Source organism: Tachypleus tridentatus, chromosome 5, assembly GCF_004210375.1.
Source record: "Tachypleus tridentatus isolate NWPU-2018 chromosome 5, ASM421037v1, whole genome shotgun sequence".
Taxonomy (NCBI): Eukaryota; Metazoa; Arthropoda; class Merostomata; order Xiphosura; family Limulidae; genus Tachypleus; species Tachypleus tridentatus.
In genome coordinates, this window is record NC_134829.1 from 58,522,734 (window position 1) to 58,537,110 (window position 14,377).

A 14,377-nucleotide genomic window follows, 5' to 3' on the forward strand; every position below is an offset into this window, starting at 1 on the left:
GGATCTATATTAAAGATATACATGACAGTTTTCGACAGCTACATGAAGTAACATGACACTTGTATTAACTTATTATTAGTGTATAGATCTATATTAAAGATATACATGACAGTTTTCGACAGCTACATGAAGTAACATGACACTTGTATTAACTTATTATTAGTGTATAGATCTATATTAAAGATATACATGACAGTTTTTGATAGCTACATGAAGTAACATGACACTTGTATGAACTTATTATTAGTGTATAGATCTATATTAAAGATATACATAACAGTTTTCGACAGCTACATGAAGTAACATGACACTTGTATTAACTTATTATTAGTGTATAGATCTACATATTCGACAGCTAAGAAGTAACATGACACATAACAGTTTTCGACAGCTACATGAAGTAACATGACACTTGTATTAACTTATTATTAGTGTATAGATCTATATTAAAGATATACATGACAGTTTTCGACAGCTACATGAAGTAACATGACACTTGTATTAACTTATTATTAATGTATAGATCTATATTAAAGATATACATGATAGTTTTCAACAGCAACATGAAGTAACATGACACTTGTATTAACTTATTATTAGTGTATAGATCTATATTAAAGATATAAGATGACAAGTTTTCAACAGCAAATATTAGAAGTAACATGACACTTGTATTAACTTATTATTATTAAGTGTATAGATCTATATTAAAGATATACATGACAGTTTTCGACAGCTACATGAAGTAACATGACACTTGTATTGAACTTATTATTAGTGTATAGATCTATATTAAAGATATACATGACAGTTTTCGACAGCTACATTGAAGTAACATGACACTTGTATTAACTTATTATTAGTGTATAGATCTATATTAAAGATATACATGACAGTTTTCGACAGCTACATGAAGTAAATATGACACTTTGTATGAACTTATTATTAGTGTATAGATCTATATTAAAGATATACATGATAGTTTTCGACATATAAATACAAGTAACATGACACTTGTATTAACTTATTATTAGTGTATAGATCTATATTAAAGATATACATGATAGTTTTCAACAGCTAATGAAGTAACATGACACTTGTATTAACTTATTATTAGTGTACAGATCTATATTAAAGATATACATGACAGTTTTCGACAGCTACATGAAGTAACATGACACTTTGTATTAACTTATTATTAGTGTATAGATCTATATTAAAGATATACATGACAGTTTTCGACAGCTACATGAAGTAACATGACACTTGTATTAACTTATTATTAGTGTATAGATCTATATTAAAGATATACATGATAGTTTTCAACAGCAAATATGAAGTAACATGACACTTGTATTAACTTATTATTAGTGTATAGATCTATATTAAAGATATACATGATAGTTTTCAACAGCTACATGAAGTAACATGACACTTGTATTAACTTATTATTAGTGTATAGATCTATATTAAAGATATACATGACAGTTTTCGACAGCTACATGAAGTAACATGACACTTGTATGAACTTATTATTAGTGTATAGATCTATATTAAAGATATACATGACAGTTTTCGACAGCTACATGAAGTAACATGACACTTTGTATTAACTTATTATTAGTGTATAGATCTATATTAAAGATATACATGACAGTTTTCGACAGCTACATGAAGTAACAGGACACTTTGTATTAACTTATTATTAGTGTATAGATCTATATTAAAGATATACATGACAGTTTTCAACAGCTACATGAAGTAACATGACACTTGTATTAACTTATTATTAGTGTATAGATCTATATTAAAGATATACATGACAGTTTTCGACAGCTACATGAAGTAACATGACATTTGTATGAACTTATTATTAGTGTATAGATCTATATTAAAGATATACATGACAGTTTTCAACAGCTACATGAAGTAACATGACACTTGTATGAACTTATTATTAGTGTATAGATTTATATTAAAGATATACATGACAGTTTTCGACAGCTACATGAAGTAACATGACACTTGTATTAACTTATTATTAGTGTATAGATCTATATTAAAGATATACATGATAGTTTTCGACAGCTACATGAGTAACATGACACTTGTATTAACTTATTATTAATGTATAGATCTATATTAAAGATATACATGATAGTTTTCAACAGCAACATGAAGTAACATGACACTTGTATTAACTTATTATTAGTGTATAGATCTCATATTAAAGATATACATGACAGTTTCACGACAACTACATGAAGTAACATGACGCTTGTATGAACTTATTATTAGTGTAGTGTAGATCTATATTAAAGATATACATGACAGTTTTCGACAGCTACATGAAGTAACATGACGCACTTTAGTAGTAACTTATTATTAGTGTATAGATTCATATTAAAAGATATACATGACAGTTTTCGACAGCTACATGAAGTAACATGACACTTGTATTAACTTATTATTAGATGTATAGATCTATATTAAAGATATACATGATAGTTTTCGACAGCTACATGAATTAACATGACACTATGTATTAACTTATTATTAGTGTATAGATCTATATTAAAGATATACATGACAGTTTCCTATAGATACATGAAGTGACATGACACTTTGTATTAACTTATTATTAGTGTATAGATCTATATTAAAGATATACATGACAGTTTTCAACAGCTACATGAAGTAACATGACACTTGTATGAACTTATTATTAGTCTATAGATCTATATTAAAGATATACATGACAGTTTTCAACAGCAACATGAAGTAACATGACACTTGTATTAACTTATTATTAGTGTATAGATCTACATGATAGATATATACAGTACATAGTTTTCAACAGCAACATGAAGTAACATAACACGCTTATTAACTTATTATTGGTGTATAGAATCTATATTAAAGATATACATGACAGTTTTCGACAGCTACATGCGGTAACTTATGACACTTGTATTAACTTATTATTAGTGTATAGATCTATATTAAAGATGTGGCACATGACATTTTATCGAGCGGACTTCACATTGAAGTAACATGACACTTTGTATTAACTTAGTATTAGTGTATAGATCTATAGATACAAGATACTTACATGACAGTTTTTGAACATAGCTTCATGAAGATATACATGACAGTTTGACATGTATTATTACTTATTATTAGTGTATAGATCTATATTAAAGATATACATGACAGTTTTCAACAACTACATGAAGTAACATGACACTTGTATTAACTTATTATTAGTGTATAGATTCATATTAAAGATATACATGACAGTTTCCGACAGCTACATGGAAGTAACATGCTTACATTTGTATGAACTTATTATTAGTGTATAGATTCATATTAAAGATATACATGACAGTTTTAACCCAGCTACATGAAGTAACATGACACTTGTATGGACTTATTATTGGTGTAAAGATTTGCTTATTAAGAAATATACATGACAGTTTTCGACAGCTACGGCAAAATGCTGTAACACTTATATTAACTTATTTATTAGTGTATAGATCTATATTAAAGATATACATGAACATGTTTTCAACAGCTAGCTATGAATCAACATGACACTTGTATTAACTTATTATTAGTGTATAGATCTATATTAAAGATATACACAGACAGTTTTCGATATAAATATGAAGTAACATGACACTTTATATTAACTTATTTATTAGTGTATAGATCTATAATAAAGATATACATGACAGTTTTCGACAGCTACATGAAGTAACATGACACTTGTATGAACTTATTATTAGTGTATAGATCTATATATTAAAGATACACATGACAGTTTTCGATGGCCACATGAAGTAACATGACACTTTGTATTAACTTATTATTAGTGTATAGATCTATATTAAAAGATATACGACAGTTAACAGTATTTCGACAGCTATTTTGAAGTAACATGACACTGGTATTAACTTATTATTAGTGTATAGATCTATATTAAAGATATACATGATGGTTTTCGACAGCTACATTGAAGTAACATGACACTGGCATTAAACTTATTATTAGTGTATAGATCTATATTAAAGATACACATGACAGTTTTCGACAGCTACATGAAGTAACATGACACTTTGTATTAACTTATTATTAGCGTATAGATCTATATTAAAGATATACATGACAGTTTTCGACTTAAAGCTACGCTGAAGTAACAAGACACTTGTATTAACTTATTAATAATTTGTGCCGATTCATATTAAAGATGCACATAACAGTTTTCGACAGCTACATGGAGTAACAGGACATTTGTATTAACTTAGGTGTATAGTATGTATGGATTCTGTATTAAAGATATATGAAGACAGTTTTCAACTAACTGTAAAATGGCTGCAACATGACTGAAGACTTTAGTTATTATTAGTGTATAGATCTATATTAAAGATATACCAATAGCTGGTTTTCGACAGCTACATATGAAATGTAGCATGACACTTGTATTAACTTATTATTAGTGTATAGATCTATATTTAAAGATATACATGATAGTTTTCGACATGCTACATGAACAACATGACACTTGTAACAACTTATTATTAATGTATAGATCTATATTAAAGATATACATGACAGTTTTCGACAGCTACATGAAGTAACGCGACATGCTTGTATTAACTTATTATTAGTAAATATAACTATCCTAGAAAGAGCCAGGTTGGTTTTCCAATCCCCATGAAACAATGTATGACACGGCACTATGATATGTAGGATATCGTTTTATATACCTTTACAAATACTTGGCCAAACTAAGTTAACCCAGTAATGTGTGTTTTTGATTCGTTAAAATTTATATCATAATATCAATATAGGTATCTACACCAAATGGAAATCTGTCGTGATAGTTTTATATCATAGACTCTACCTTGTCTTTTTAGAGTTTAATAAATTAGCAGCTGTTCCTCTTTACTTTGGACAGAAATTTGCTTTCATGAGCACTAGCCACACAACTCTAGTTATGCTTATAAGTCACGAGTGAAAGCTGTAGGCAATTAATTGTTTTGCGATCTGTGTACAAATGGAGTTTATTATAGAGAGTTAACTTCGACTAATCTTTCTTGATGTGTCTACTGGAAACAGGCTTCACTGGTACCGATTTTTGTTCATTTTTCTTCTCTACACATCAGCTGTAACTACTAAACCACTGTGAGTCTGCTTTCCGGCCTGCTCGCTGAACACCTTCACTGAACCTCGAGACGTGCCTTTTATGTCAAAAACCGCAACACGCATATAAATCAACAGATGGCGCGGCTTGTGATGCTAAGCCTATTATATGAGATCTGTTTTGAAACGTAAATTGTACGTTTTTGTTTTAAACATTTACCGTTAATAACTTCCTGATCGTGCAGAAGGTTCTATTTCATCATCCTCATGACAGTTTAAACATGCACGATAAGGTTATTCATTGAATCTGTCAGCAAAATTTCTGTTTGTGTCTGAATAAAAATTACATCGTAGGCTTTCCAAACACTCCTCACTTAAGGTTTAAATGCTAACCATCACCTGTTATAAGAAGAAACGGCTGTTACTTAAACTGCAATGTTGACCTTTCCGTATAATAAAAATACAGTCACCACTTATGTGACTTTGACCTTCATGTTTTAAAAGAACAAATACGAGTCACTTGAGAGTTTACGTTTATCTAGATTTGTAACAACAACTTACGTTTTACACTAGCTCTGTAATTACTGATAGTGTCTTATCATTACAGATCTTCGAAGTTTCATGGGTACAGAGAGAGATCACGCCATTTTCGAAGATAAGAATGAAATATTAAAGAAATAAACAAGAATGTAGTACAAAAGACAGAAATGTTCTAAGACAGTGAACAAAACTACAATGAACGACGGCAGTAATAACGAACATTTGTTTGTTTTTAAAGTTCGTGCAAAGCTTCCTCGAGGGCTATCTGCGCTAGCCGTCCCTAATTTAGCAGTGTAAGACTAGGGTGAAGGCTTCTAGTCATCACCACCAACCACCAACTCTTGGGCTACTCTTTTACCAACAAATAGTGGGACTGATCGTAACATTATAACGAACCCACGACTGAAAGGGGCATATTTGGTGCGACCGGGATTTAGAACCCGTGACCCTCGGATTACAGGTCGAACGCCTTATAACGCTTGGCTATACCGGGCCTTGTACAGTTATAAACGTTTAATTTTGGAATGTTTCCTTTATGCACATATTATATCTTGATCAAGATATATTAAAAGAGATAAATTACTAGGCACAATAATTTACAAAATTTAAACCTTTTATAAAATATAATTAAAATACACAATAAAAGCAGAATTAGGTAAATTAAAATCACGTAAACAGTAGATAATAGGATAATATGACAATTGTAACAATATTAAAAGGCATTCAGAACAGATACACGTGTGATATTGTTTAAAGTTGGGAGTTCGTTTATAATGGATAAACCTTCTTCAGTTACAAACTCAATACTAGGTGATCCAGATGAGATGGCTTCTGGAATTAGTAATCAAGCTGCCGTGGTTGTTGTTGGAATTATATATGTGTGACTTGTGGAGTTTGGTGGAGCTGAGGTTTTCCGTATATATAAGTTAACGAATTCCAATATCAAATGTTTAAAAAAGCAACCAATTGCATACATACGACGATGGATGTCAAACGAACTGTGTAATAGAACATTCCATTGTGTACATGCACAATAACGAACGTTTCATAGTGAATACAATGAAGGTATTTCTTATATAGCAGAACCGTCTCTTTATATTTAAGTATAACTAACTGATTACAAAGTACAAAAATTCTTTAATAGGAGTAACGTTGCTTTATTAACATATTTCTAACTTATATAGTAATTAAAAAATAAATATATCTATCATTTCAGTACCTAAGTGGTTCAATGGTAACGTCTGGTGACTGAAACCGGAGTTTCATACACGTGGCGGGACACAGCACATATAGCCCGTTGTTGAATCGTTGTGCTCTATAATATCTGCTCTTTTAACGCTGCATAAAAGTTTGACTTGTCATGGGCTGTTATATTCGTCACCTATGTATGAGTGAACATCATGTTTGGCTTACAGAAACCTTGTAATAGAAATATATTTATTTGTCACATTGTATTAACGAAACATGAAATGTTACATGTTACAAGTTTTGATCCGTACATATTAGAGAGGCGATTTTTTTTTTATGGCAAAACAACTTCATGGAAATGAACTCCTAATCGTAGCAAATCCATAAACATGCCACTCTCCCATTGGACGACTAAACTAGAGGGTCCAGAAAGTTTCAGAGTTCTGTTAATTAGTAGCACATAAATTTTCAAAATTTTTCCATTCTCTTTACAAGAGTATTCTGTAAGTTTCTTAGAAGTTTGTTCTTTAATAATAATGTATCTTATTGTGTATGAAAAAATAATTTTGTAGCTTCCATAAGAATCTCGTTAATTCCAATATATAAACCTAACATGGCCAGGTGGGAAGTTCGCTCGATTCGTAGTCTGAGGGTCACGTGATGGTATCTCCGTCACACCAACATGCTCGCCCTTTCAGCCTTTCAGCCCTTTATAATGTAACATCAATCCCTAGATTTGTTGGTATAAAGAGTAGTCCAAGTTGATGGGGTAGGCAGTGATGACTAGCTGCCTTCACTCTAGTCTCTACTTCCATAAGTAGTAAATTAGGGACGGCTACCGCAGATAGCCCTCGTGTATCTCTGAGTGAAATTAAAAACAAACAAACTTTCAATTTAAGTTTCCTTCATCCTTGTTTTCCTACTAGAGCTGCAAATAGATTGTTAAGTAAATATTAAACATTTATGGACGTTTTTATCCTTATTCTTCAGTGATCATTTCTGCAACTACCCCATCATCAGCTAACTTTCTAATGTTCCTCATAACTTCTGTTAAATTTAGTAAGACTCACAACAAAGGAGTCACATGAAATGTGATATTGTTCAACTTTCATTTTCCTATTAACACAATGAGTGAAACCACAGAATACAGGGAGCAGTGAGTCAACTGACAACTTTCTTCTGTTTGTAAAGATGTCTTAACCTCAGATCCAGACACAGAAAATAGGAAGTTTATGAAAATTTCACAGTAAGTTATTGACAAACACAACAACACAATCACTTACTGAAAATCCAGTGGAATAATTTTGTTAAACCTATAATCAGACCTTGGTAACAGTAAAAAAAGGTTGATTTAAACCATCAACAACAAGGACTAACTGGGATGGTTCAGAGTTGGGACAAAGAAGACAGTAATATCCAGAAGTACAAGTAGTAAGTTAATGTTAAAAAACGAACTAAGCTATAAACTTTAATCTGGTTATACAGATGTGAATGACAAAATATTCGTATCTTGCAACGAAATAAATATCCATAGTTTATTATAAAACCTTTTTTTCTTTTGTTTTTGTTTTGATTTGTGACAATGAACAAAAATGTTATTTTAACATAGATATTTTAAAAACAACTTGGAAGAACTTTCAAAGAACTCTAAATAACTCGACGAATGTTTTGTGTTTCCAAATAAAGTTTTATTATTTACAAGTTTAACTGTTTATTGTTTACGTAATGTATAATCATTAATGATTATCGACGTTTTAGAATATGTTTGCATAATTTAGATCGATGTATTTCATCTTCGTTAAACTTTATATGTGTCTCATATGTTATTTGTTATTCTTTCAGTCAGGCTGGCTAAATAACTGTGTTAAAGTTGGTAATGTGGTGTCAACGATAAACCATAATAAAATATAAACAAATGATAATTCAACCAGAATATTTATCCTTGACAATGTATGTAAGTGTGAATAATACAATAAAAGTTTAAATATAACATTGTCTAATCTAAATTTATAATTATTAGTTATTGATAGCTCTTCTGTTGATGGCGCCCCCTGGCTTAAATGTTTAAAATATTCATGTGAAGAAGAACAATAAATTCCTCGCTTCTAACTTTTCATTTTAGAACTTTACACCATAACATTCTATAATATTGTTGTTCAGTATTGGTAGCATCTACATGTCTACAGTATTACTAGTCAGGTATTGTTGGCATCGGCATGTTAAATAATGTTGTTAATAGGATATTACAGACATCGACATTCTATAATATTGTTGTTCAGTATTGGTAGCATCTACATGTCTACACTATTACTATCCTGAATATTGTTATTTATCGGCATGTTAAATAATGTTGTTAATAGGATATTACAGACATCGACATTCTATAACATTGTTGATGAGATACTGATAGTACCTACATATCTGCAGTATTATTAGTTACGTACTGTCGTTATTGGGATGTTAAATAATATTGTAAATACAATATTATTGACATCAACATTCTATAATATTGTTGTTCAGACATTGACAGCACCTACATGTCTACAGTATTACCAGTCAGGTATTGTTGTTATCGGCATGTTAAATAATATTATTAACATTACTAATACCAACACGTTGACAGTATTCTTTGCTAGATATGACTAACCCAAGTTAATGTATCACATATTATGAAACCTTGTGCATGTCATGAGTATTGTATAAAGATATATCTTCTTCTTATACAAATGTATTTTAATATTTGTTACTATCTACAAAATATTGTTTTATAACTTATTGTTATTCCTTGATGCCTTATAATTGATATTGTTTTATGGGTAGCTTATATTGATTGATCCTATTTATCTAATGTGACTGAACCACGTAAGCGATATCCGTGTTTTCTGTAAACCAATCACCGTTAGCAACGACATCTTTAATGTAAGAAACTTCCTGTTTAGTTCTGTTTAGTTCGAATAGTCGAATATTTAAGGTTAGTTCCTGTTTCTGAGTGAACACAGAGAACAGTTATGTGAAATTTCTAAGCTATGATTCCTTAGTGTGCTCATCTCACGTTCATCAAAAGCAAAATGAAAACTGATCATGTAATAGTCGTCTGCTTGATCTGTAAAAAACACGAAATGCGAAACTACAAGTAGTTAGGGTCCGTTCTTGTCTCGAAGTTCTGGTTACCCAGAGAACGAAAGCTGAACATGGCTGGTCTTGTTTCTCGGCTCATAATATTTTCGGTGTCACCCTTCACTTGCAACGCTCATCGGGTATGTAATTTTCTATCAGTGTTTAAACAAGTCATTATAGGCTCAATATATAATTTAATGGAACATCAGTTTGATTTATAACCTTTTTCGTAATTGGTAATTATAAAATTATATTTGTCATAATACTGTAGTTTCAGTGTTTGTCATAATACTGTAATATCAATGTTTGTCATAATACAGTAGTGTAAGGCTTATTATAATTTTAAAATTACAGTATTTCTTCTGCTCACTCGTGTTTTGTTTGGATTTTGTTTCCGAGAAGAATGGTTTATAAATCTTTCTGTATATTAATGACATTATCTTAGTCAAGTACATCATGGCAAAACAACTAGGAAATAACACAGTAGCGATTTCAGTGCTGTTACATGTACAAGTGGTTAGTTAAATTAGCAACTATTATGTTAACAGTTACTGTGAACAAAGTGTTTTAATTGTTTAGATGTCGACCATGTAAAAGTTACATTCTTACCATATATAGAATTATTGTAACTTTAAGTAACATTATTATTGTTGAGCTTTCTCAATGATTATCCTGTTACATTTTAGCTTCTACATAAGATTTGTGTGATGTAACTAGACAACTCTCAAAAAGCGTCTATATCTTTGTTCTAAAACACACAACTGTTTATTGTTAGGTGGTGAATTCGACAGTGATCTAGGTGCAACATTTATTATCAGATAAACGTTCACAGCTGTTCAGGCTAAGGTTTAATAACATATATACTTGGCTTGTTGTAGCCTTTGTTTAATCGAAAGGAAGTTTGGTGTAAAAATAATTGACATGAACACAATACCTGAAACCATTTTCAAAGTTTAGTAGACGTCATATATAAAGGGTAAAGCTGTACAGATGGAGTTAATAAAAGGATAGAATGGATTATCGAGACATCAAGTTCGTTATTCGGATAAAGAGAATCAGTGCTTGAGCACATAATCTAATGCACACAAACTGGTCTGATAAATTCAACAACAATGTGAAATAACACATAACCTAAATATTTAATACGTTTCTAAATATATCTCCAGTTTTACTAATTATTAAAAGATTTCTTCTCTCTGTTTGATTTCACGTGGTTGTGCATAATATAAATTGTTTCTTTTGTTTTATAATTTCTCGTGAAGCTACTCGAAGGCTATCTCCGCTAACCGTTCCTAATTTAGCAGTGTGAGACTAGAGGGAAGGTATCCAGTCATTACCACCCACCGCCAACTCTGGGGCTATTCTTTTACCAACGAATAGTGGGATTTACCGTTACTTTATAACGTCCCTACGGCTGAAAGGGCGAGTATGTTTCGCGAAACGGGATTCGAATCCGCGACCCTCAAATTACGAGTCGCACGCCTTAACTCATCTGGCCATGCCGGGCCCATATAAATTGATTAATGTGTTTATTTACATGCTTGTACTTATATTTTGAAATCATGTTTAAGTATAATTTTGAGACGTTGATGTAGGTTGTAATCGACCTACTTGAGCTGTAAATTAGAGGTAATAGAACCAACTTGGTAAGTTTAGTTCAACTTTAATAATGTGAATATAAACAGTGTTTAACTAACACGTGTTTAATTGGTGTATTTACAGAAGCATTTCAATTATGACGGCCTTCAAAAGAACTGTCCAGACTGTCAAAATATACTTACAGACATGACAAAATTTCATGATGAATTAAGGAAGATTCTTAGGGAAGATGAAACTGCTCGCTTGCATTTTATTTATAATTTTCCACTTTGGATTTCAACACGAGAAGACTCCATTACATCTCTGAAGAAGGTAGAGACTGAGTTGAATAAGACGAAACGGGATGTGAATATCTCAAACATCGTCGGTTCGTCTGCTGGTATAGTAGGTGGCGTTGTTGCTGTTGTCGGACTGGCTTTAGCTCCTTTAACCGCTGGTGTCTCGTTAGGTTTATCTATAGGTGGCGCTTCCTTAGGAACTGCTGGCGGCTTAACTGCCGGCGGGCAAATGTTGCAGAATTAATCGTTAGTAAAACAAATGTAAAGAAATTATAGAAACTCTGGAAAAAGACAAAACAGAAACTGACGAACTTTTAAATACGTAAAGTCTCTAAAACGATGTGACGAAAAACGTGAGAGACTTGTGAAAGAAGCAGAAGAGTTTATAGATATTGTTGAGAATGGTTTATATGGTGTTAAATCACTTGTAGGACCGTTAGGAAAGCAGTTGAATTTTACAGAACTTAGCCAATCTTGAAGAAGTGACGTTTGAAAGCGTTAAGAAAGTGTTTAATAAAACTTTTGTAAATTCACCAGTAAATAATACAAGTGAAAGAAATACTTTTTCCAACCACTCTAAAGATCTTAGGGTAGTTTCAAATCTGATCGTTCAAGTTATTGGTCAAGGAGGTAGGTTTTCCAAGCTAGGACTATCAGGTTTTAATGTTACGGCTCGTACTTTACCTCGAGCAGTTCCTATGGTACTAGGAGCTGTGGTTGTTGCTCTTGATGTGGTTAACCTGGTTTTTACATCTGTTAATGTTCATAATGGGAACAGGAGTGAACTTCAAGATTGCATGAGTAACGTGGTACAAGAACTTATTCTTGAGAAAGAAGAAATTTTAAAGTCCACGAACATATTTCGGCTTGATGTTTGTGTCCAGTTTCAGCCTCAATAGAAGATTATAGCTGTAGGAAGGTGAAGTAGATATAACGTGAAGAGTAATTAATTTGTCAGACATAAAAAGAGTGAGTTACGAGTTCATCATATATACAGAATGAATAAATATAAGTTGACATAATAACGGTTGTTGCTGAAACGCCATCTTTAAATAAATGAATGGTCATTTGCCTTCGGACTTTCAAGATTCCCAGCATATCGTAACTGACCTGGAATCTACGTTTACGTTGAATTCTTTAAATATGATTTTACTCACTTTTGTAATTATGAGCAAATTGTAATTTCCGTCTCATGTTACTAAAGTGTGAGGAAGGAGTCTTTATCTGAGAAATTTAAGAATTATAACAGTTGATTTACAGCGATATTTAAATTTTATTAGAAGTCAGAACATTAGTGTAGGCTTATTGTTATTACAACTGATTGTACATATCGTCTACCATATTCAGCTTTCTTATTTATCACGTCTGGAAATTTTACGTTAGATTTTCCTAGAACTGAATTTGGCAATTAGTGTAGTTAAAGTAAACACTTTTATAATTAAACGTAATTCTATGTGTATCTTTCTGTACGTGGTTAAAGCAAACAATCTTGAAAATAAAAGTAATTTTATATGTATCTGTCTCTATGTTGTTAAAACAATCTTAAAGGTTAAAGTGTACTAGTACAAACCAAATAATGATACTGAGATGAAATTAGCAGAAATTTCACAAATAATATAATTTAAAGCGTTATCACTACGACTAAGTGACTCAGTCTCTCCTTGATCCTCGTGTTAAAAGTCGGTTTCAGAGTAAAGTGTGTTAAACCTGTGTTATCAGATCACTTACTTTGTTTTACAGATTAATGTAATCTGAATAATATATATTAATAACATACTTTTTGTGATGAAATTACAGAAAGAATGTGAAAAACCTAACAACTGATATTTAATTATAACGAAAAGAAAAACGTGAAAGAACTCCAGAGATGGACAAATATAATTCAAAACCCAGACAAGCCATTCATTAAACAAATACTATATTGTCCCTAATGTTAGGCTAACATCCCTTAACATGCAGAAAACGAGATATAAAAATGTTGCTCTCTTCTTGTCTGTCAGTTGTAACTACTAAACCACTGTGTCTACTATATGCTTCTACACAAAAACACCTTCACTTCTGTCGAGCATGCGCTATTTTCACGTGGAGCCCAATCTGAGTCACATTACGCATATCACTTAATAGATGGCGCGACCTGTGAAACTAATGTCATTATATTCGACGTGTTTTGAAACATGTAATTTTTATGGTATATTAAACATTTGCCTTTAAGAAATTTCATTTCAGATATAAAATATCACTTTGTGACTTTATGACAGTTTAACTTACATCAACACAAACACAAAGCACAAGAAAAGTTGTTCTATTGAATCTGTCAGCGCATATTGCTGTTAGAGTCTGATTTAATATTACGTCAGAGGTGTCACTGTATTGTCCACATTTTTTATAAATACCTCTTACTTAATTAAGAAGTAATGTACACCATCACGTATTAGAAAAACAAGAGACAGTTACTGAAGATACGATATTTAACTTCGTGTGTTAGAAGAATAACATACAAATAGTTCAAA

At 31.4% G+C, this 14,377-nt stretch overlaps 1 protein-coding gene across 1 annotated transcript; it reads left to right on the forward strand.

Annotated features, from left to right (window-relative positions):
* Positions 1 to 9,847: 9,847 nt before the first annotated feature.
* Positions 9,848 to 13,383, forward strand: LOC143251228 (apolipoprotein L3-like). Its single transcript, XM_076502679.1, has 2 exons — positions 9,848 to 10,130; positions 11,713 to 13,383. Exons 1-2 carry the CDS (start codon positions 10,065 to 10,067, stop codon positions 12,109 to 12,111), a joined length of 465 nt encoding a protein of 154 aa, XP_076358794.1. The 5' UTR covers positions 9,848 to 10,064; the 3' UTR covers positions 12,112 to 13,383.
* Positions 13,384 to 14,377: the final 994 nt, after the last annotated feature.

Coding starts and splice junctions, on each gene's coding strand:
- LOC143251228 (XM_076502679.1), top strand. CDS start 10,065: ATGGCTGGTCTTGTTTCTCGGCTCATAATATTTTCGGTGTCACCCTTC. Junction 10,131..11,712: donor TCACTTGCAACGCTCATCGG/GTATGTAATTTT, acceptor GTGTATTTACAG/AAGCATTTCAATTATGACGG.